This window comes from Coregonus clupeaformis, unplaced genomic scaffold (assembly GCF_020615455.1).
Source record: "Coregonus clupeaformis isolate EN_2021a unplaced genomic scaffold, ASM2061545v1 scaf0416, whole genome shotgun sequence".
In the NCBI taxonomy this organism is placed as follows: Eukaryota; Metazoa; Chordata; class Actinopteri; order Salmoniformes; family Salmonidae; genus Coregonus; species Coregonus clupeaformis.
In genome coordinates, this window is record NW_025533871.1 from 338053 (window position 1) to 362775 (window position 24723).

The 24723-nt window shown below is 44.1% G+C and overlaps 2 protein-coding genes across 4 annotated transcripts; both read right to left on the minus strand.

Moving 5' to 3' along the window:
- Window positions 1-413: 413 nt before the first annotated feature.
- LOC121574280 (adhesion G-protein coupled receptor G1-like) lies at window positions 414-7086 on the minus strand. The gene is made up of 12 exons (XM_041886899.1): window positions 6978-7086; window positions 6439-6502; window positions 5995-6085; window positions 5674-5802; window positions 5266-5394; window positions 5070-5124; window positions 4814-4905; window positions 4133-4251; window positions 3609-3889; window positions 3409-3508; window positions 1639-1919; window positions 414-1518 (listed from the first exon to the last, which is right to left on the minus strand). The coding sequence occupies exons 1-12, from the start codon at window positions 7036-7038 to the stop codon at window positions 1409-1411; spliced, it is 1512 nt and encodes a 503-aa protein (XP_041742833.1). The 5' UTR covers window positions 7039-7086; the 3' UTR covers window positions 414-1408.
- A 10462-nt stretch (window positions 7087-17548) lies between these two features.
- On the minus strand, window positions 17549-23715 carry LOC121573335 (adhesion G-protein coupled receptor G2). 3 transcript variants are annotated; one of them, XM_041885221.1, is made up of 15 exons: window positions 23643-23715; window positions 23394-23466; window positions 22912-22980; window positions 22218-22454; window positions 21868-22042; window positions 21631-21781; window positions 21263-21373; window positions 20980-21099; window positions 20029-20068; window positions 19733-19848; window positions 19514-19632; window positions 19045-19313; window positions 18819-18924; window positions 18287-18576; window positions 17549-18010 (listed from the first exon to the last, which is right to left on the minus strand). In XM_041885221.1, the coding sequence occupies exons 3-15, from the start codon at window positions 22973-22975 to the stop codon at window positions 17865-17867; spliced, it is 1944 nt and encodes a 647-aa protein (XP_041741155.1). In that variant the 5' UTR covers window positions 22976-22980; window positions 23394-23466; window positions 23643-23715; the 3' UTR covers window positions 17549-17864. The 3 variants fall into 3 exon arrangements, with proteins under 3 accessions (XP_041741155.1, XP_041741156.1, XP_045071210.1); XM_041885222.2 differs by having other exon boundaries at window positions 23394-23427; window positions 23643-23678; XM_045215275.1 differs by lacking the exon at window positions 23643-23715 and having other exon boundaries at window positions 23394-23517.
- Window positions 23716-24723: the final 1008 nt, after the last annotated feature.

The window sequence follows — 24723 nt, forward strand, 5'->3', positions numbered from 1 at the left end:
GCTCGGACTCGGAGGTCTTCACCACACCTGCCACCACAAGTAATTCATTCTCGCTCTCGTCAGGTTCAATTTCTGAGCCATCAGAGACAGCAGAATATGGTTTATACTTGGCGCCATTCTGCCTCAACACACATCTTCCCACTGCACTCAGCATTCTCCTTCTTCCTTGCTGTCCATAACCACGTCTATCAGTTCACCACGCTCTTGCCGCACCTTCATCTGCTGTATTACTTGCAGAGCACACACCGATGGCGTTCCTACAAAACCCATCTTCTGTTCCTTAGCCCAATTTACAAATCTGGCTATCTCTGTCCTACCATGCTTCACCTCACACACCTCACTGCCATCAATACAACGAGTCAAAACATGTTTTGTTTTTTATTTACAATAAATTACATTATATTAAAGTTCAAAGTGACATTCGATTATGTATCATTAACCGTTGGGGAAAAGGCTGAATCATAGGTCAAATAGCATTGGTAAATTATTTGAACGAAACAATAAGAAAACATTCAATTATTCAAATATCTGATCAACACCACAACACCAAACATCATTTTATCTAGTAGATAGGCTGTGTGCTAACGGCTATTGGCTCCATGTGTCACACTTTATGTGTCGTCTCATAAATGTCATGTTTATACCAGGGGTGAAAGTAAGGTGGTATGGTCTGATACAGCGTCCCCACAAAATAAATAGTGGGGGTACGCTGTACCGGTACAAATGAGCCTATCACAATCATTTAAATCAAAATGTCCAAAAAACTGTAGGCTATTACACCACTTTTTATCAGTACCGCATTTCAGAGGCATGAACAATGTGCGAATGGACATGAAAACAGGTGGTAGGCCTATGCTCCAAAATGCAATGTGGTTCAACAAAAATAAACACTGAAATTATGCCAAGGCAGAGATGAGTGGCCGACACCGAGATGCGCGCAGACAGCAGTGGACGCATAAATTCTGGCCTAATGACAAAGCTCCAAATGTCATGACACTTTTTGGTGTTTTGTGTAACAGCTGTCTCTTTCCATTCACCACTGTTTGGAGGCTGGAAAGATGTTGTGAGTGGGTAAATGGGTAGCCTAGTAAAGGAGCCTTTTGAAGTGATTGACAATCAGTTGAAAATATCATGACTGGTTTTGTTGATGCCATATTAAAAGGTCATACATTTTACAAGTTAAATCTTAACGACAAAGCCCAGAGAGATCCTATTGAATCGATAGGGATTCTATATGTAATTCTATGAATAGGCCCATACACATTTTTCAGGATAAGAGGTCCGTACCGGGAATAACTTAATTATACTTTCACCCCTGGTTTATACTCAGAGTATGTATGGGTTGAATGGGACTTGGTCTGCAAACACTATTTAAAGTATGCTGGAATGTGTTGCACGTCCCACAGTATCAGTTGAGGTTTGTCTCCATCATCTTTTGACTGGAAAGGTCTTTCACAGAGGAGCGCTCTGGGCGGCCCTTACGTGAAAGGACAAGAAACCACAGGAACAAGAAGACACCTGTAGTAGGAATAATTTTGGAGGGATTGAAAAGCAACAAATCACCCAGTGATCACTCAGATTTAAAGCAGTCAATCATATATATTTCCTTAGAGAGGTTGTGTGTGATACGATACTGACCCTGGAAGCAGTTGAATATACTGAAGAGGTACAGCCCAGGGAGAGAAAGGGGGCCGTAGGTGCAGAACGCCAGCCCCCATGGTACTCCTAGCACACAGCTGAGCCCCAGGACCGTGGCCCAGTCCTTCCACATCCTACCCTTCCCTCTCTGCCCCCATAGCTTCACCACCACCACACCTAGCATGGCTGTGTTGAAGAGGAAGACCAGGCCCAAGTATCCACTCACTGTGACGTAGCTGACCACCACTCCAGGGCTGTCTGTAGCACTGCTTATCCAACATCTGCAGTTAGAAAAGAGTCCATTTGAACCTTTGTTTGTTTTCATGGCTACGTATATACTACCAGAGTAGGTGTGTCCAAACCTTTGACTGGTACTGTATATTTAAATATTAACTTCTTGTGACAAAAGTTTGGACACACCTACTCATTCAAGGGTTTTTCTTTATTTTTACTATTGCGTTTGAGCCAATCAGTTGTGTTGTGACAAGGTAGGGTGTGTATACAGAAGATAGCCCTATTTGGTAAAAGACTAAGTCCATATTATGGCAAGAACAGCTCATATAAGCAAAGAGAAACGACAGTCCATCATTACTTTAAGACATGAAGGTCAGTCAATCCGTAAAATTTCAAGAACTTTGAAAGTTTCTTCAAGTGCAGTCACAAAAACCATCAAGCGCTATGATGAAACTGGCTCTCATGAGGACCGCCACAGGAATGGAAGACCCAGAGTTACCTCTGCTGCAGAGGATGAGTTCATTAGAGTTACCAGCCTCAGACATTGCAGGCCAAATAAATGCTTCACAGAGTTCAAGTAACAGACACATCTCAACATCAACTGTTCGGAGTAACTGTGTGAATCAGGCCTTCATGGTTGAATTGCTGCAAAGAAACCACTACTAAAGGACACCAATAAGAAGAAGAGGCCTGCTTGGGCCAAGAAACACACGCAATGGACATTAGACCGGTGGACATTTGTCCTTTGGTCTGGAGTCCAAATTGGAGATTTTTGGTTCAAACCGCCGTGTCTTTGTGAGACGCGTTGTGGGTGAACGGATGATCTCCGCATGTATAGTTCCCACCGTAAAGCATGGACGAGGAGGTGTTATGGTGTGGGGGTGCTTTATTGGTCACACTGTCTGTGATTTATTTAGAATTCAATGCACACTTAACCAGCATGACTACCACAGCATTCTGCAGCGATACGCCATCCCATCTGGTTTGGGCTTAGTGGGACTATCATTTGTTTTTCAACAGGACAATGACCCAACACACCTCCAGGCTGTATAAGGGCTATTTTACCAAGAAGGAGAGTGATGGAGTGCTGCATCAGATGACCTGGCCTCCACAATCCCCCGACCTCAACCCAATTGAGATGGTTTGTGATGAGTCAGACGGCAGAGTGAAGAAATAGCAGCCAACAAGTGCTCAGCATATGTGGGAACTCCTTAAAGACTGTTGGAAAAGCATTCCAGGTGAAGCTAGTTGAGAGAATGCCAAGCGTGTGCAAAGCTGTCATCAAGGCAAAGGGTGGCTACTTTGAGGAATCTCAAATATAAAATATATTTTGATTTGTTTAACACTTTTTTGGTTACTACATGATTCCATATGTGTTATTTCATAGTTTTGATGTGTTCACTATTATTCTACAATGTAGACAATAGTAAAAATAAAGAAAAACCCTGGAATTAGTAGGTGTGTCCAAACCTTTGACTGGTACTGTATATTTAAATATTCACTTCTTGTGACAAAATACTGTGAATTAAACCTCACATGTCTGTTGATGAGCCATTATTGGCCCCCTTCATGTAGAAGCTATGTCTGCCGTAGACTCCTAAGAAACCACAGGCTACCACAGTCGCAGTGGGTATGCCTGGAATCAGGGACTGCATTTAGACTATACATTGAATGGTATAGAATATTGCTCAACTGTCAAAGTAAAAAATGCTTAGAAGTGTAACTTGTGATCTCACCCCATCCAACCAGGCTCAGTTTGAGCAGGTATTTGCTGATATAGATGTTGAAGATGCGGACTAACAGCATGTAGAGATGGAAGCCTTCAATGGCCAACCAGGTGAAGGTGGACAGGAGAGCCCAGTGCAGTATCAACCCAAAGGCCAGACAGACACGTCCCTCAGCCCCATCAGCCTCATACCACACCCACCACTCGCTCAAGAGGTAGGAGAGGTGCAGAAACAGGAGTGCTCCTGTCAGCTGCACATGAATACCTATTGACTGTTCAGAACGCCCCTTCCTATGGGGACAGAAAACAAGAGGCTAAGGCCCACAGAGATGTTTATATAATGTATAATTTATTTATGATCTATTTCTATGATCAGGCCTTTGTCTGTGGACATCTGTGAGTGAGTTCTCTCGCTTACCTCTACTTTGAATTTAATTGCTAAATATTTTTGACACATATACGTTTGTGAATGTGTAGCTGCATTGTGAATGGTTTAACTACTCTGTTTATTTTCAAGGAAGAGAGAACACTTACCTAAGACATATGTACATGACAAGGGTTACTGTTGTGAAAACCACAGTGAATGATGAACCAATGTAGGAGATGTAGCCTAGGTTGGCAGCATTCACAGGGTCTACAGACAACTTTGAGTTCTGTCAGTGAGAAAATAGGATAAGGAATCAAGAGTATCCTACCAGCTAGGACTGACCCCCCACCCCCCACCCCAAAATGTAATTATTAAAGTGATAGTTCACCCAAATTAACGTTTTAGCATCTGTGGTACAAATCCAATGCAAGTCAATGGACCTGTTAGCATTTTTCACACTACATGTCCAAATTATCCTAAAGTATCTACAACTGATTGCGTAGCACAATTCAGTTACTTATAGATGATTTGGACATGAAGCACAAAATATGCTAATATCTGTATCATTGACTTGCATTGGATTTTTGCCACAAATGCTAAAACATTAGCATTTGGAAACAGTGGCCAGGTAAACAAACCAAAGCATGGATTGCTGTCATACCTTGTCGTTAGACTGCTTATAGAGTAAGGAAACCAATATGACATGTTGTAATTTGGGTGAACTGTCCATTTAAAGTGAGTGTTTTGAAGACTCTGTATCAGTCTTTGCATATATTACACAGCTTTGTATAGAGTTATTCAAATTATCAAAGTAATGATCTATATATACAACTGTAGCACATATTTACCACAAGCACTGCAAAGAAGCTGAGATGGTTGCAGCTGCACACAAACTCTCCATGAATGAGGCTTGTGATACAACCCTCTGAGCTCCAGCCCCCTGCAGACAGAAAATCCACAAATGTCACACACACACACACACATAGCAAAGGGAGTTCAACACACACACACACACACACAAACACCCACGTACACAGGAAAAGAACATGGTAGTCCACAGCAGTCATTCAACCATTAAAAGATGAGTCGAGCCATATCCCCCACCTTCGCCATTATTATTTTCTGAGTCCTTCCAGAAAACACAAGTCCCTCTCTCAGTCTGAAACAAAGGCAATGTAAAATGTATGGTTACTTCATTGAAGTGTAGAATATTTGTTTTAGAGATAGGTGCACAGTCACAGTCTTATTCCTCCAGTTAGTGTCAAGTGGCCTCCTTTCCACAGTCTGTCCATTCACCCACCACATTTGTGTTTCTGAAGGCGATTCTGACAGGCTGGTCAAGGTCACTCACACCGTGGTCCCCCACCCTCACAGCCAGCACAGACTGCCCCAGGACCTCCCCTGATCTAGAGCCTCGAACTGGACCAAGCTGTTGGCAACATTGGAGGGAAGTGCAACAGAATGCAGCAAAAGAGGAGCAAATGTCATTCAGAGAGGTCATATGTGCCTTTTACTTTCATAAAATCCTTCCTCAAGGGCCTTGTAAGAAACATTTGTATTAAACGACTTCATGATACTAAATAATATATTAATTGTTTTACTGTAGTGATAAATTGTATACCTGATATGGCAGCAGTGATACTTTTACATCCAATACCATTGGTGGTTTCAGCTAAAACTAAGAATAGCCTAAGAGGCAGTTACCAACCCTGAATAGAGAGCTGTTGAGTACAGCCATAGTAATGTGCACAGTGCTATGAGAGACGTTCCTCTTGCTTCTCTGGAGGGCATGTGCAGGGATGTGTACTCTGTGTCCAGAATCCGTGCTCTCTTCTGCCTATGGTGGAATTAATGGACATTACAATTTTGTGTGCAACATATCCATTGGAAATACCCAAAATTGCAATATGCCACAGTAAAAAAAACATGAGATTAGCTTGTATCGGAAGTCTTCACTGTTGCTGCACCCCGGTATATATGACTGAACCAGAAGGTTGTGAGATCAACAGCAATGTATTAATGATCTCACCTGGTTAGATGAGTTGACAGACCATCTGTAGAAGTTTGGGATGGGAATTCTGGCCTTTACAGTGCACCTTGTAATTCTATCCTCATAACACCTACCAAAAACACAAACCCCTTTCTTATATTCAACTAATAAATGGATACAAATGGATATAAAATCCTGTGCTCTCAGTTGGTAAGAGCATGGCTCTTGCAACGCCAGGGTTGTGGGTTCCTTTCCCACAGGGGTCCAGTATGTGAATGTACAAATGTATGCACTCACTACTGTAAGTTGCTCTGGATAAGAGCGGTAAGTGACTAAAATGTAAACATAATGGACATTGCAATATGGACTAACTAAATGTTTAACTTTGTAGTTAAAAGGCTTAACAGGTACGTCAATCCATGGCATGTTAAAACCCCCTTACAATAGAGGATAAGGATAGGTGCAAGACTTTTATTGGAGTACCTGGTCCATGCCACTTCTTTGTGAAGACAATCTTCAAGAGCATCTTTACAGTTTGGAAGTTTGTCTGGAAACGTTATTGACAAGGTTAGCCATTATAGTGCATGTATCACTCTGAAAATGGCAATGCTTCATCTCAAGACAATCACATTAAAACAACCAAATCAAAAACTACTGTAGGCACTCTAGCACTAAAGCCAATGTTGGTGACAAAAACTCAGTGGGGACCACATCAATCAGGGGTGGCAAACCCTGGTCCTCAAGAGCTGCAGTGAGTGCAAGCTTTTTTTCAGCCAAGTTGAGACACACCTGGTTGAACTAATCACGTATATTTAACAGACCTTGATTAGGTATCTTATTTAAATATGACAGCTCTCCTGGCCAGGGTTGGCCAATCCAGATTTAATATTTAACTGGTCCACCTCTTTTCACTGATGTCCATGAATGTCCAAAAATGTTTACACAACCTCAACCTATACTCATCCACATGTGCCATCCCTTTTAACACTTGGTCAAAACATAGAAACAAAACAGGAGCTTACCATTGGTACTCAGGGTTGCAGGGATGCATATAAATATGAGAATGAAATCACTGGTCTTCATCACTCTCTCCCTCTTTCAATCTGTGACCTCTGATGGATTAAAGGTCTGTCTTCTTAGTTGATCTTCGCTTGTGTGTTGATGTTTCCTGGTTTCATATCGTCACTACAATTACAGATGGGGTTGGACATATTTGCACATCCAGGAAGTTGATTTCTTTGTCAAATTCCACGATAGTCTACTTGGGTGAATACAAGTAGGCTATTGTAAACACAGCATGTAATGAATACAACACTTTTATTGTCACGATCGTCTAGGAGTGAAGGAGACCAAAGCGCAGCGCGTTGAGTGAACATGACTTTATTAAGATAAAGTACACTAACCAAAACAATAAACACTGACGAAACGTGAAGTCCAACAGTACACGACTGAAAACGGAACAATAACCCACAATGCCCACAAGAACACATACAGAATAAATATGGCTCCCAATCAGAGATAACGAGCCGACAGCTGACACTCGTTACCTCCGATTGGGAGTCATATGACTAATCAACATAATTACAACACTTTGACACCCAACATAGAACCAAACCACATAGACTGCACACACCCTGGCTCAACATAATGAGTCCCAGAACCAGGGTGTGACAGTACCCCCCCCTAAAGGCGCGGACTGCGACCGCGCCTCAAAACCCCCAAACAGGGGAGGGCTGGGCGGGCATACCTCCTCGGTGGCGGTTCTGGCTCCGGCCTAGACCACCACCCCACCATCGTCACTACCCGCTTACGTAGGTTCCTCCAAATGACCCCCACCGGTTTAAGGGGCAGCACCGGACTAAGAGGCAGCACCGGACTAAGGGGCAGCACCGGACTAAGGGGCAGCACCGGACTAAGGGGCAGCACCGGACTAAGGGGCAGCACCGGACTAAGGGGCAGTACCGGACTAAGGGGCAGCCCCAGGATAAGGGGCAGCACCTGACTCAATGGCGGATCCTGGCTGGCTGGCTCTGGCGGATCCTGGCTGGACGGCTCTGGCGGATCCTGGCTGAACGGCTCATGGCGGGCTGAAGGATCTGGCTGCTCATGGCTGGCCGACGGATCTGGCTGCTCATGGCTGGCCGACGGATCTGGCTGCTCATGGCTGGCCGACGGATCTGGCTGCTCATGGCTGGCCGACGGATCTGGCTGCTCATGGCTGGCTGACGGATCTGGCTGCTCATGGCAGGCTGACGGATCAGGCTGATCCTGTCTGGCCGAAGGCTCTGGCTGATCCGGTCTGGCGGAAGGCTCTGGCTGATCCGGTCTGGCGGAAGGCTCTGGCTGATCCGGTCTGACGGAAGGCTCTGGCTGCTCCTGTCTGGCGGAAGGCTCTGGCTGATCCTGTCTGGCGGAAGGCTCTGGCTGATCCTGTCTGGCGGAAGGCTCTGGCTGATCCTGTCTGGCGGAAGGCTCTGGCTGATCCTGTCTGGCGGAAGGCTCTGGCTGATCCTGTCTGGCGGAAGGCTCTGGCTGATCCTGTCTGGCGGAGAGCTCTAGCGGCTCCGGTCTGGCGGACGGCTCTGAAGGCTCATGGCAGACGGGCGGCTTTGCAGGCTCAGTACAGACGGGCAGTTCAGACGGCGTTGGGCAGACGGACAGTTCAGACGGCGTTGGGCAGACGGGCAGTTCAGACGGCGTTGGGCAGACGGGCAGTTCAGGCGCCGTTGGGCAGACGGGCAGTTCAGGCGCCGTTGGGCAGACGGGCAGTTCACACGGCGTTGGGCAGACGGACAGTTCAGGCCCCGTTGGGCAGACGGGCAGTTCAGACGGCGTTGGGCAGACGGGCAGTTCAGACGGCGTTGGGCAGACGGACAGTTCAGGCCCCGTTGGGCAGACGGCAGACTCTGGCCGTCTGAGGCGCACCGTAGGCCTGGTGCGTGGTGCCGGAACTGGAGGTACCGGGCTGAGGACACGCATCTCAGGGCTAGTGCGGGAAGCAGCAACAGGGCATGCTTGGCCCTGGGGACGCACATAAGGCCTAGTGCGGAGAGCAGGAACAGGCCGGGCTGGGCTGGCGACGCGCACCGTATCCCTGGTGCGAGAGGCCGGAACAGGCCGGGCCGGGCTGGCGAAGCGCACCGTATCCCTGGTGCGTGGAGTAGGAACAGGCCGGGCTGGGCTGGCGACGCGCACCGTCTCCCTGGTGCGAGTGGCCGGAACAGGCCGGGCCGGGCTGGCGAAGCGCACCGTATCCCTGGTGCGAGTGGCCGGAACAGGCCGGGTCGGGCTGGCGTAGCACACCGTGGACCTGGTGCTTGGAGTAGGAATAGGCCGGGCTGGGCTGGCGACGCGCACCGTAGGCTTCGTATGAGGCTCAGGAACAGGCCGGGCTGGGCTGGCGACGCGCACCGTACACTTAGTGCGAGGGGCCGGAACAGGCCGTACCGTACTGGGGACACACACGACTGGCTGTACCTCGGGATTAGGAACGGGCCGGACCGGACTGGTTACACACCCCAGTACCTCTCGCCGTGCCTCTACACCTTCCTTCCCTGCCTTTCCCAGTCGCCCCCTTAACCTGGTAGCCTCCTGAATCCGTCCCTTCTCTGCCTCCGTCAGCCCCCCTTAACCTGGTAGCCTTCTGAATCTGCCTTGTGGCAGCCTCCTGCTGCTCAGTCGCCCAAGCCATGTGCCCCCCCCCAAAAACTTTTTGGGGTTGCCTCTCGTCCTTCCGACGATGGCCCTGCCGATGCCGTTGCTCCTCTCGCCGTCGCCTCTCCACCGTCTCGTTCCATGGTCGGCGATCCATACCATCCAGGATCTCCTCCCAAGTCCAGGACCCTTTACCGTCCAACAGTTCCATCCATGTCCAGACCCTTTGCTCCTGGACGCGCTGCTTGGTCCTTTTATGGTGGGTTATTCTGTCACGATCGTCTAGGAGTGAAGGAGACCAAAGCGCAGCGCGTGAGTGAACATGACTTTATTAAGATAAAGTACACTAACCAAAACAATAAACACTGACGAAACGTGAAGTCCAACAGTACACGACTGAAAACGGAACAATAACCCACAATGCCCACAAGAACACATACAGAATAAATATGGCTCCCAATCAGAGATAACGAGCCGACAGCTGACACTCGTTACCTCCGATTGGGAGTCATATGACTAATCAACATAATTACAACACTTTGACACCCAACATAGAACCAAACCACATAGACTGCACACACCCTGGCTCAACATAATGAGTCCCAGAACCAGGGTGTGACATTTATTAGTGATTAATTCAATTTATTAGACAATAAAATAAAATAAAAGCATACTGTACATAAGACGCCTCCACACACAATTATAACACAATTAACACAATAAAGCTTGAAAGCTTATTTCCTTTATAGTCCTTTTGGGGGGGAAGGGTTGGTGTGTGAGGGGTTAATGTTAGGTAAATCAATATATTGAAAACATTTCAGTGAGAATCAGACAAAAATCCTAGATGGTGGCATTTGTCTCATACAGACATTCATCGTTACAACATCTCTAAGACTCATTCTGCCACTCACCAGAAAATAACTAGAAAAGAGGATGTCTCTGTTTCACAATCATAAGGAAATGGTCAATCGTGAGCGCATTTGAGAACCTACTGCTCACAGTGAGACACTTTCTGCAGAAGTGATATTAGTTAAAATGTAAAAAACATTACAAGATTGCAACACACTTTCCATAGTTGGCTAGACTGTAGAAAATCAAGGGATAGATTGTGAAACTAATAATGATGAGGCTGTGTGAAAATGTCTATCACATGAGAGTGCTGTGTCTCAGCGTGTTGAGAATATGTGGGCTTTATCCTGACTTGCCCTCATGGGCTGAGGATTAAAGATGCCGGCTAGGCAAAGGTTTTAAACAGTTTTATGACGGGTCGTAAATACCGTGCAGACTTTCTCTTCCTTGCCATGAAGTATTGGGAGAAAGGACCCCTTTGTTAACACAGAGATTCTTCACGCCAAATCTCCGACATCCAAAAGTGGATAACAATATTTCTACCAAAAATAATGTGGGAAATGGTCGGTGGGGACTTAAAGAACAATCATGTCAAATTCGTTACTACAGTGGGGAGAACAAGTATTTGATACACTGCAGATTTTGCAGGTTTTCATACTTACAAAGCATGTAGAGGTCTGTAATTTTTATTATAGGTACACTTCAACTGTGAGAGACGGAATCTAAAACAAAAATCCAGAAAATCACATTGTATGATTTTTAAGTAATTAATTAGCATTTTATTGCATGACATAAGTATTTGATCACCTACCAACCAGTAAGAATTCTGGCTCTCACAGACCTGTTCGTTTTTCTTTAAGAAGCCCTCCTGTTCTCCACTCATTACCTGTACTAACTGCACCTGTTTGAACTCATTACCTGTATAAAAGACACCTGTCCACACACTCAATCAAACAGACTCCAACCTCTCCACAATGGCCAAGACCAGAGAGCTGTGTAAGGACATCAGGGATAAAATTGTAGACCTGCACAAGGCTGGGATGGGCTACAGGACAATAGGCAAGCAGCTTGGTGAGAAGGCAACAACTGTTGGCGCAATTATTAGAAAATGGAAGAAGTTCAAGATGACGGTCAATCATCCTCGTTCTGGGGCTCCATGCAAGATCTCACCTCGTGGGGCATCAATGATCATGAGGAAGGTGAGGGATCAGCCCAGAACTACATGGCAGGACCTGGTCAATGACCTGAAGAGAGCTGGGACCACAGTCTCAAAGAAAACCATTAGTAACACACTACGCCGTCATGGATTAAAATCCTGCAGCGCACGCAAGGTCACCCTGCTCAAGCCAGCGCATTTCCAGGCCCGTCTGAAGTTTGCCAATGACCATCTGGATGATCCAGAGGAGGAATGGGAGAAGGTTGTGTGGTCTGATGAGACAAAAATAGAGCTTTTTGGTCTAAACTCCACTCGCCGTGTTTGGAGGAAGAAGAAGGATGAGTACAACCCCAAGAACACCATCCCAACCGTGAAGCATGGAGGTGGAAACATCATTCTTTGGGGATGCTTTTCTGCAAAGGGGACAGGACGACTTCACCGTATTGAGGGGAGGATGGATGGGGCCATGTATCGCGAGATCTTGGCCAACAACCTCCTTCCCTCAGTAAGAGCATTGAAGATGGGTCGTGGCTGGGTCTTCCAGCATGACAACGACCCGAAACACAGAGCCAGGGCAACTAAGGAGTGGCTCCGTAAGTAGCATCTCAAGGTCCTGGAGTGGCCTAGCCAGTCTCCAGACCTGAACCCAATAGAAAATCTTTGGAGGGAGCTGAAAGTCCGTATTGCCCAGCGACAGCCCCGAAACCTGAAAGATCTGGAGAAGGTCTGTATGGAGGAGTGGGCCAAAATCCCTGCTGCAGTGTGTGCAAACCTGGTCAAGACCTACAGGAAACATATGATCTCTGTAATTGCAAACAAAGGTTTCTGTACCAAATATTAAGTTCTGCTTTTCTGATGTATCAAATACTTATGTCATGCAATAAAATGCAAATTAATTACTTAAAAATCATACAATGTATGACCTCCACATGCTTTGTAAGTAGGAAAACCTGCAAAATTGGCAGTGTATCAAATACTTGTTCTCCCCACTGTACATGTTGCATTTCTAATCCGAATGAGCAATGATTAGGGTTCTAAGCATTTGTATTTCCGTGAGCGTAGTTTACAAATGTCCGATAGGTGAATTCCTTTGTCTCCTCCTTTCCCCCTCTCTCCCTTCCACTCTGACCCTCCTTCTACCCAAGCATTCATGCTATTGTTAGTCCAGTCCACTAGGGACCTGTTTTCATTGTATTACGTAAGTAATCAATAACCTGTGTGTGTGTGTGTGTGTGTGTGTGTGTGTGTGTGTGTGTGTGTGTGTGTTTGTATTGTGTTAGTTAGTAAATCATTAAATAATTGAGCCAATTTGTGTTTTGCTGATTCATCAATAAGGTTAGGGTTCTTGCAGGTTCAAGGATTATGCGACGTTCAGAATGAGACTGATAAGAGGTAGCTAATTTTCCCCCAACATCGGACACCCCCTAACTTCGGACACTCTCTAGCGGTTGGAGGACTAAATCACCTTGAGCTCAACATTTAAATGGACTGGAAAATAACGGTACGTTTTGCGACTAACGACACCCTTCTAGCTAGCTGACCACCGATTTTCAGTGTAATTTATGTTTTCAAAAAAGTTATATATGTACATATTTTGTGGAACACGCTGCATATTGTAAAATTCGACTGCGCGACAGACCTAATTTAATATCCAACTTTTTACCTCTGAAATATAGCTAACAGATTTTCTAATATTGCTAGCGTAGTTGCTAAATGTTGATAGAACTGCTAAGTAAGCAAAAAGGAAAGAAATTGTAAGCGTTAGATAATACATATCACGAAAACAGCTGAATGTTGTCAAGCTTTACCGTATCAAAATTGGAGTCCTCTGACGGAGGCGTTTTGCTTAATCTGCAAAAAAAAAAATGGAACTTTGAACCATTAACTTTTTGACACCTATCACTGTTGGCTATGTTTCATCTTACAACAGCTACATAGAGGCAGTATTTAGTCAAATGTTACAATGTATGCATCAATATTAAACTAAATGGGACACACATTTTCATTACAAATAACATCAAACAAAAAATGTGGGTACACTTTCAGTTATTGTGAAAACTTTCATCACCTTTCAATGCCTTAGCTTTGAAATGTAAATGTTTATACATATTCAGATTGAGTTATCTTTCTAAAATGTGTATAGTATGCCAAGTTATTTAGCTACATGTATTAACACCACAGCATGGAGAAAGTCAAGAGGAAGCAGTGGAGTGAGGTGGACATGTTCCATGCCATGGAGGACTGCGGGGCAGGGATGGCTATCCGCCAGGCTGCCAAGGTTAGGCATATTTTGTTTTTAGGACCATGTGTATGTGAATTATATCTGCTAGTAACAGTTTTCTTTTCTTATCTACCAAGGTGCCTCGGCAGACCCTGGCGGACAGGCTGAGCGGCCGGGTGACCCATGGTTGTCGCAGTGGACCACCCACATTGCTTGCACCAGAGGATGAACATTCTCTGGTGCAGTACTGTATCTACTGTGCCAGCCATGGGTTCCCCTTCACCAGATAGAGGCTGATGAAATACGCCAACAAAATACGCAGGTATGTGTTTATGTATGTAGATTGGTGGACTGACTGTTCTCAATGTGTGTGATGTAAATGTGTATGTGTATGGTGATGCCAACACAAACATTTACATCCTGGATGAACAATTATATATTATATTCTATTGTAGGTTTCGGCACCCAGGGGAAACAATCCCACCACTGGGGAAGAGGTGGTGGGAAATGTTCAGGAGGAGGCACAAGAACCTGAGCATGAGGAGGCCGGACACCATGGACAGGGGGAGAGCTGAGTGTGCCACGCGTCCGACGATGGACACCTTCTTCACTTCTTATGAGAAGCACTTGGAGGAGAGTGGGTTGAGGGAGAAACCCAGACAAATCTATAACTGCGATGAGTCTGGGTTTTGTAGCGACCAGAGCAGGCACAAAGTGCTGGCTCCCCGGGGCGCAAAGTACATGTACCAGCAGGCTCCAGGGACCAAGGAGCACATCACAGTGCTGGCCTGCTTCAACGTAGCTGGGGAGGACGGCCCCCCGTTTATCATCTACCCCAAGTGTTTCCCCGGTGGCCACTACACACTGGGAGCCCCCCCCCAAGCCTTGTATGGACGGTCAAGCAGTGGCTACATTGACGGGGACCTGTTCAGGAAGTGGTTTCAGCACTTCATTAAGCATGCAGTGAAAGAGCGCCCTCTCCTTCTCCTCTTCGATGGGCACAAGAGCCACATGGACCCGGAGGTGCTCGCGGCGGCACTAAGGGAAGGGGTTATACTTCTTTGTCTTCCACCACACTGCACCCATGTCCTGCAGCTGCTGGATGTGGCATACTTTGGCCCTTTAAAGGCTGAGTTTTCCAAGGTAGCTGGAGACCTTAGCCATTTTGACCACTCCTACCAGCGATGCAAGGACATGCGCTATGTGGTGGAAGGGTTTAAGAAGTGTGGCCTCTTCCCTTTTGACCCTTCAGCCATTGAAGGGTCCCGTTTAATGCCGTCTCGGTCCCTATCGGGTCCCACCACCGCCTCTCCTGGAATCAGCAGCACTGTGCCGTCCATCAGCACCTCCTCCCCAGAGACCACAGGAGGACCCTCAGCCCCTGCTCCAGTCCCAGCCCTAGCTCTAGAAGAGCACCCCCTAATAGAGGGGGGTGGCTGATAGCGAAGGAGCTGGGGCACATCCATACTGTCCTGAAGTATCGGCTGGACCGGGGAGGAATACACGCGCCAGTGGCAGGAGAGGGGTGAGAAGGAGAGAGCCGAGGCAGAGGAGAAAGAGCGTCGGGCAGCCCTCAGAACACAGAGGGCACAGGAGAGGGCTGCCATGGATGAGACCATTGACGCCATCGCCTCTGCTGGACCACCTGCTGGAACCACTCCTGACAGCTGCATCACCAATACCAGTGCCTCCCAGTGTGCAACACCTGTAGGAGCCGCCAAAGTCCCCAGCTGCAGAAGAAGGCCACGTGCCTCCTCTCCCGGCCACACCATCGTTGGCCCCTCAACCCCACCATTACAAACACCAGCTCCTCCAAGCCATCGTCGGCGGTTTTGTCCACCACCACCACGATGCACACCACCCCCCCTGTCTGTCACCACCAACATGGCCTCCTCTGGACCAACTGCCTCCTCCGTCTCCCCTGGTCACACCACCATAGCAGCCTCGTCTGGTGTCACTGCCCCCTGCAATTTGAATACCGCCACCTCCACAGGTAATCACATGTTAAATTATGAAAAAATGACTGTTTGTTATCTGTTTTATAAAACAGCAATGTAAAAAATATATATCTTTACATATCTACAGTCCATAGCACCAGCCCTCAAGTCATCTCCACCTCCTCCAAAACTTCTGCAGCTTCCTCCAGAGGTATTGATGTAAAAAAAAGTTGAAAAGGGTTTTCATGCAACATGCTCTGTCTAACACTACTTTTTCTCAAACTGCAGCACAGAAAAGGAAGAGAAAAGCTGAACCGGTCACGTATGTCACGCCACCCATGGCACCACTCTCAGGTACTTTATAATAGTTTTTTCTCTCTCTCAGTTGTATCAATTACAATTGTTGTTGAATAACTTCTACATTTTGCAAAACCATATTAATCATATTATTATTATTTTTTTTATAAAAGAAGACCACCTGCTGTGCTCGCTGCGGGGAGCATGATCCGCCTGCAAGCTCCCCTCAGGAGTGTAGATCCGAGGTGCCATGGGTGTGCTGTGACTTCTGCCAGCACTGGTTCCACTGCAGGTGTGTGCAGTGGGATCCAGAGGTAGCGGTGGAGCTGGATTTATATTGTGATTTTTGTGACAATATAGGGATGGAGGTGGAGATTTAATTGTTTGTTTTGTTTGTGTTCATATGAAATGATTTATTTGTACAAAGAAATGTCTAAAATATAATATATATATTTATTCAACCCATCTTGTGTATTTCTTCCTTTACTTTCCAAGTGCATCTCTGCAACACAAACTCCAACAGTGTTTTCATTGTTTATGTCAATGCACATAACTGAAATTAAAGTTTTATTTGATGTAAATTATTAATACTCATATTTCAGTATTCAACTGTTATCTTCTTTCACAAAACATAAGATTAATCTGTAAAACAAATGATGAGACATTATTTGGTTACAACACTGAATATGTTGGTGAAGAACAATTTTTTAAGAGTCCACGGGAGGGCTACGCAATGAAAAGTTGACAGGCAAGTCATAATCTTTTACCGGAAGGCTAGCCAACTAGTCAACTATCTAGTAAACACTTCGGATACGAGGTTGGTGTCTCTTTTTTGAACAAAATTAAACAGATATATCTTGTAATTGAACAAAATAGTAAGGTGGCCGATAACTGGGGACCGTATGCCGATAATACGGGACGTATTTTTTTTTGCTAAACCGCTTATCAAAAAGCTGATAGTAGTATTTCCACTGAAATGTCAAACATGCTAATTGCTAACCCGTTAGCTAACATTTTTACGACACCAATAATCACAAAACTTTGATGGATTGATCACAAGATAACACTGTTGAAGATAATATATTTCTTAAACGCTGTTGAATGTGCCGATAATACGGGGTTCCACACTAATTATTTGATAAGTGACTGTTTTCGATATATAACATATATATATCTAAGAGTTTAATTTGGGAGATGGTAACTCGTTAAACAACTTATTCCGTGATGCCCCAAATTCATAATGAGTTAATTGTTACATGATTAATTTAATCGAGTGACAATTAAACATAGTTAGGTGATTCGATAAATAACAGTCATACATTAAAGTAAGTCACGTCACGACAACATTATCGTAACTAATTTGAAACAGAATATTGATAGTATCATAAAAAAATATATATGTGTGCCTTATTATCAGTACAGTTGAGAAGCTAATTTCATTCTGCTTTACCACAGCAATTATAGAGAAACCTCATGGTATGCAGGAAACTAAATCCTTTAGTTTTACACTGACTAATTATGCAACAGTCAGTTCAGCAACTTGAGATCGTATATTAATGAAGGTTGATAATCATAACCAACATACACTTCAAATGAAATAATTCTCTCAAAGCACTTTCCCAATAAATACATTGCAATGATACAGAAAAAAATACATCAACACAACCAGTGTAGAAACCATAACTCAATTTGAAAAAGAAAGAAAGAGACAATGCGTATGCCATTAGACGCAGAGAAAAAACTCCCCTTGCCATCTAAGTAGACATGAGTGATCTCCATCGTGGACAGACATTGTTTACTGGTAGAGGTTGTTGCCAGGGAACATCTCCTCCTTGGGTTTGGCTGTAGAGGTGTTCAGAGCTGCTGATGTGCTCTTGGTGTTCGCCGCCCGCTCCCTGTCTTTCCTGGCAGTGCCACAGATCCATAGGAATATAAAGAATCCTTAGAGAGAGAAACACAGACAGATCATCACCCAAACTGCACCCACATAGGTGCTCAATAACAGGTGCTTTCAAACTATTCAAGATCATGGGGCTGATTAGAGTTAGTATGATTGAGAATACTAAACATCACACGCCCTCCTTTTCTCTACCTGAGACTCCTCTCCCTTTGTACATAATCTTATTTTATCTCCACTCTCTTCCCTTCCACCCCTCTACATCAGCTTTAATATCTCTTTCTGTCTGTCCCTGTCTTTCGTGATGTTCCCTGGGTCACCTTGGAGGGAGTTGAAGATGCTGAACAGGTAGAGGATGGGAAGGTTGATATAGCCGTAGCTGAGGAAGGCCAGGCCCCAGGTGATGCCCAGGAGGCAGGTCAGACCCAGGACGGTGCAGATGTCCTTCCAGGCCAGGCTTGCCTTCCCAGGCTTGCCCTTACTGCCATAGCACTGCAGCTGGCAGATCCGGGAGGTCACCGTTAACAGAATGCCAGAGTTAAGGACAAAGATGAGGATGAAGTAGGCCAGGTTCATAGTGTAGAAGAAGGGGATGTCCATGATCCAGCAGCTGGGGCGAGGAGAGAGTGTTGGTTAAAATGCAGTGACATAGTGATTAAACAGTGATTATATTGGACAAACTGCATCTGGTCTTTACCAAACACATAATCACCTTGTCCTTAATATTCACCTATTGATCTCCAAATAGATCATTGATTAGGAACATAAATATACAACTGTACATTAGGCCACCGCTGAAACTGTATTGATATAAAGTGAACATTCAAAAAGAGAAAGATAACATTTACTCACATTGAATTTGTTTGGTTAGTGTCTGCCATAGTCATTTTTGTAGGTCCATATAATGGTGTGATGTCCTTGACTGCCAATGAAACTCCCACAATGATACCAGGGACTCCTGAACAGTGCACACACAGGATGAGTGTATTCAAATTTCTGACCACGGTTGCATGTACGCAATATCTTGTTTCACTGTCTCTCGCACCTGAATGAGCATGTTTATAACTGATTCATTTACCCCAGCCAATGACAGACAGCTTGGCCATGTAGTGTCGGTAGTAAGTGTTGAACACCTTGACCAGGAGGAGATACAGGTGGACAGCTTCAATGGCCATCCAGGTGAAACAGCTGAGGAGGCTGTAGTGAATGGCCGCCGCAATGAAGATACACACGCCTCCGATGCCCAGACTGGCCCCCCACTCGTTGAGCAGGAAGGAGGTGTTGAGCAGGAACAAAGCCCCGCTCAGTGACACGTGGATGCTGTTGGCTTTGTCCACCCTGGACTTCCTAAAGTAAGGGTACAATAATATCAGACAACTGATATAACAGGGTGGATAAATGACTAATATGGGTGCAGTCATATACAGACGCAGGGATAATGCTTAAATAGACATGGGATAAAACATACAACTGAAGAGATACAATTGAATATTGAGAAAGAAGGGAAAAGAGGGCACACAACATTTGGGTGAGGTGGGGTCACATACGCGGTAATGACGTAGGTGAGGAGGGATATGGCAGTGAAGAAGGCAGACAAGCCACAGCCAATATAGCTGATGTAAGACAAGACCTGCCAGTGCACACTGTCAATAGATAGGTCAGCGACCTGGAGGGGGTAAGAATGGATAAAGCATGACGACTATCACCAGATTACATTTACGATAGAATGATGTGGATAGGTAAATAGATTGATATAAATTGATCACCAGTAGCACGGCAAATGGAGTAGCATGGTTACAGATACACTCCACCACACTGTTGTTGATCTTAGTAACACATCCATCAGTTTTCCAAAAGACAGTGTCTGGGAGGCCTATGTTCCCTTTTTGGAAGAGAGTACAATTTTTTGTCATTCACAAATGCAGTCAGTATGTGTACAGCTTATATTACCATATGAGACAACAACAAAATGTTATGCAAAGGACTGTGGTATGTGAAGGACTGTAGTTTTATGCAAACATAGTTACTGTAGGTCTACATACTGTAACAGAAATATACACACCATATTCATTGAAATATTTACATGACAGGCTGTAATTCACCTGTAGAAAAAAACAACTGCAACTGTAAGATACACAAATGCAATAATAGAATAAACTATGAACTACAGTGAGCTCCAAAAGTATTGGGACAGTGATACATGTTTTGTTGTTTTGGCTCTGTACTCCAGCACTTTGGATTTAATGACTATGAGGTTGAAGTGCAGACTGTCCGCTTTAATTTGAGGGTATTTTCATCCATATCGGGTGAACCGTTTATAATAATAATAATGATGAGTGAGAAAGTTACAGATGTACAAATATCATACCCCCAAGACATGATAAACTCACACCATTACAATAACAGGGGAGGTTAGCATTTACTGGGGGAATGATATTTGTGCATCTGTAACTTTCTCACTCATCATTATTCACGATTCAATCAGGACTCTCCGTAATCATGGTAGCATCCACATTAATGTGTTAAAGTGTTTAGAAACATATTCTATTGTTATTTACAATAAACGTGACTCCAAAATGACACAATACATTATTTACCATTAATTTATATTGGGCACAAAGTAATCTGAAACACAACCAAAACAAACAACAAATGCATCCAACAAGTTTGTAGATTCACAAGCTTGATGTAATCATTGCGTGCTAGGAAAATGGGACCAAATACTAAACTTTTGACTACTTTAATACACATAAATTAATTAGTCCCAATACCTTTGGTCCCCTAAAATGGAGAGACTATGTACAAAAAGGGCTGTAATTTCTAAACAGTTTACCCGATATGGATGAAAATACCCTAAAATTAAAGCTGACAGTCTGCACTTTAACCTCATAGTCATTGGCTCTGTACTCATAGTCCTGGAGTACAGAGCCAAAACAACCAAAAATGTGTCACTGTCCAAATACATTTGGAGCTCAATTACAGGAACATCCTACATCTTATGATGACAATTTACTGGTATTTTAGGGTCAAGCAACTTGAACTTCATCTTCAGTGGAGTGATCAAGTTCTCAAGTCGTCTGTCGCCCTCCACCTCTATCCGCATGACCATGGTTCTCATGAGTTCCTCTTTAAACTGCATAGAAGAGGGTGATATTGACATGGAAGATTATGAGGGTCACGATTTCATGAAAGCCTAGTCCATCAAACCACACAATTCTTCATTTATTTAAATTCATTGAATTGGAAGAATGATTGAATTGAATAATAGAATAGATGCATAATATGAGAAGTCCTACCAAGAACTGATTGGGTGATTTATAGGTGACCACGCCCACTTTACGCTCTTCCTCTGGGATGTTCTGGAGTGCATCAATAGGGATCCATATTTCCGGAATGTAAGGTTTGTTCTCAGGGAGGAGCGAAATGATTTTTAGCCATGGATTAGCGAGAAAATAAGTACCTAGCTGACACACTATACTCATTCTCATTAGCTGGTTCCCTTCTGCAGTCAGAGTATTACAATATGTACATAAAATATACACAGACCACATATTTACTCAGGACATATACATTTGGCATTTACACGTTCTATAGGTTGGGTACCTCTCTGACCTCAATTTGAGACAAGATGCCCAAACACAAACACAGATAACAGCAGCGCTACCTCTGGGGCTTTTATTTGGACCATTTTGTCATTAGCACTGGTTAGGTTGGTCAGGTTGAACACAGTCAGAGCCAGATCACTGAAGTTGTAGGACACATCATTTCCAGTGAATGAGATGTTCATGATGTTGTGTATGAGGCCCCGTTCAGCGCTGCAAATACAGCACAGATACAGGGCAGGTTATCAAAGTTACATCTCTGTCAGAAGTCAATGGAAATCGGTTGGCTGGTTACTTACCTAATAAACATCATCGCCATGGTCGGATTGTCTTTAAACAGGTATGTACACATATTTCGCATGTTCAGGACACTTCTAAGGTCCTTTAGACCTTCATTGGGATGGTCTTGTATGCCTCTCATCAGGGCAGTGATTGCTTCCACAGTACAATTGGTGACCTCACACGTGGATGAAGCTGAGAGACAAAAAATAGCATTTGTACTAACATTACAGTTTAGGAGGGATTATTACTGTAATTTTGCAATGAATATACAAAACCTATGAAATGACAGAGGAATCACAGCTAAAGTTTCACATTTCATCCAGAATTTCTACATTATGAATATAAAAAAATACGTTGCTTTGCTCACATATCTTGAAGATTAACTTGTTGGTTGAGTTCTTCACTTCAGTAATCTGCACCGTCTGACACTCAGTTAGGTTACTTGAGGTCACATTCATTGAGGTGCACTCAACATAGCTTTCACTGGACGCCCAATAGCATTTCAAATTATCATTAGCTTTATCTTTGATTGTGATAGTCTCTTGTAGAATCTTTATTGTCGTCGAAATCTCCCCAGTTGTGGTGTTTAAACAAAAGGTAGCATCTGTGGAAATGAAATAGCAATAGATCTCTAACATTTATAAAATTATTATTATTTGGTTGAAACCCTGCAATTCAATTTATGAGTTGCAACAACCATGAATGGGGTTATTTACAGCTTTTACTCTAATTATTACAACAGTATAAAATAATATGCCAATTGTACCTATATCAACACAAGTGTACTTAAGTCCTCCCTATCAATACTTTATACAATATTTGGTCCACAGGAGGCTGGTGGCACCTTAATCAGGGAGGACGGGCTCGTGGTAATGGCTGGATCGGAATAGGTGGAATGGTAGCAAATACATCAAACACATGGTTTCCATGTGTTTGATGCCATTCCATTAGCTCTGTTCCACACATTATTATGAGCCGTCCTCCCCTCAGCAGCCTCCACTGATTTGGTCCCACAGTGCATTAAAATGTAACACAGTTTGAAATAATTAGTGTGTTAGTACCTGCATTTGAGCAATTCACAGCCAGTGTTCCAGATATCAGTAGAAGTAGATGAAGAAGAAACATTGTGGCTGTTTTAAGGGTAGCGCAGTACAAAATATGAATGACAAAAACATACTTTACAAAGTAATCCTTGTTTTCAACATACTGTCATAGCCCTTACCACTCATTCAACATTACACTCAGTACACTATGCAGCCTGACAATTTAATTTCAGCTTGACACCTAGGCTAACACTACTTAATAGTACAACGTATACCTAACACATTCTGTTTGTTTTCAACAATGCGTCAGCACTAATAAAACCTAGCCATGCCTTCTGATTATCAACACAGTGATGTCTGCTTATTCCCAGACATATCATTCTGCAATCACTCAGGTAAGATAATGACACAACATCATCAACTCAATATCTGAACTTTACAATGACAAATAGGATTGAATCATATTCCTCACACATGAACACAAACATAGAGTTACTTACATGCTAGAAGTTGATTTCACTCACATGTGATGTCCTTGTGGGGTGAGCAAACAGTCCATCAAACCTTTGTGTGCTTTGAGAATTACATCATTGAACACAGTAAACTCCCACACTATTTACATATCCAACTGTGGCTTTAACAAACTTATCGTCTAATGTTTGGAGCTGCTTTTTTCATGTTTGTTCATAGTCAAATGTGTTCTCCCTATATCATTTTATGGCCGCAAAATGTTAATATCTTTATCTTACCTTTAGAGGAACCTGGTGGCATTGCATTTGTTTTATGCAAATCTAGTTTGAACTTCAGCATGCTCCAGAGGAGCATCAATGAATAGGCTCCAGTTCAACTTATGTCAACATATTCATTTTCTGTTGCAGGTTTATCAACTAGTGAGGGATAGGATCTCATACAGTGAGGGAAAAAAGTATTTGATCCCCTGCTGATTTTGTACGTTTGCCCACTGACAAAAAAATGATCAGTCTATAATTTTAATGGTAGGTTTATTTGAACAGTGAGAGACAGAATAACAACAAAACAATCCAGAAAAACGCATGTCAAAAATGTTATAAATTGATTTGCATTTTAATGAGGGAAATAAGTATTTGATCCCCTCTCAATCAGAAAGATTTCTGGCTCCCAGGTGTCTTTTATACAGGTAACGAGCTGAGATTAGGAGCACACTCTTGAAGGGGAGTGCTTCTAATCTCAGCTTGTTACCTGTATAAAGACACCTGTCCACAGAAGCAATCAATCAATCAGATTCCAAACTCTCCACCATGGCCAAGACCAAAGAGCTCTCCAAGGATGTCAGGGACAAGATTGTAGACCTACACAAGGCTGGAATGGGCTACAAGACCATCGCCAAGCAGCTTGGTGAGAAGGTGACAACAGTTGGTGCGATTATTCGCAAATGGAAGAAACACAAAATAACTGTCAATCTCCCTCGGCCTGGGGCTCCATGCAAGATTTCACCTCGTGGAGTTGCAATGATCATGAGAACGGTGAGGAATCAGCCCAGAACTACACGGGAGGTTCTTGTCAATGATCTCAAGGCAGCTGGGACCATAGTCACCAAGAAAACAATTGGTAACACACTACGCCGTGAAGGACTGAAATCCTGCAGCGCCCGCAAGGTCACCCTGCTCAAGAAAGCACATATACAGGACCGTCTGAAGTTTGCCAATGAACATCTGAATGATTCAGAGGAGAACTAGGTGAAAGTGTTGTGGTCAGATGAGACCAAAATCGAGCTCTTTGGCATCAACTCAACTCGCGTGTTTGGAGGAGGAATGCTGCCTAAGACCCCAAGAACACCATCCCCACCGTCAA

Excerpts from the sequence above, each read along its gene's own strand:
- LOC121574280 (XM_041886899.1), bottom strand. The coding sequence starts at position 7,038 with ATGAAGACCAGTGATTTCATTCTCATATTTATATGCATCCCTGCAACC. Across the intron at positions 6,086-6,438 it reads AAAGAAGTGGCATGGACCAG|GTGTTATGAGGATAGAATTA; the intron begins GTACTCCAATAA and ends TGTTTTTGGTAG. Across the intron at positions 3,890-4,132 it reads GTCATGTACATATGTCTTAG|GAAGGGGCGTTCTGAACAGT; the intron begins GTAAGTGTTCTC and ends CTGTCCCCATAG.
- LOC121573335 (XM_041885221.1), bottom strand. The coding sequence starts at position 22,975 with ATGTTTCTTCTTCATCTACTTCTACTGATATCTGGAACACTGGCTGTG. Across the intron at positions 21,100-21,262 it reads AATCACCCAATCAGTTCTTG|TTTAAAGAGGAACTCATGAG; the intron begins GTAGGACTTCTC and ends TCTTCTATGCAG. Across the intron at positions 18,577-18,818 it reads ACTAACCAAACAAATTCAAT|CTGCTGGATCATGGACATCC; the intron begins GTGAGTAAATGT and ends TCCTCGCCCCAG.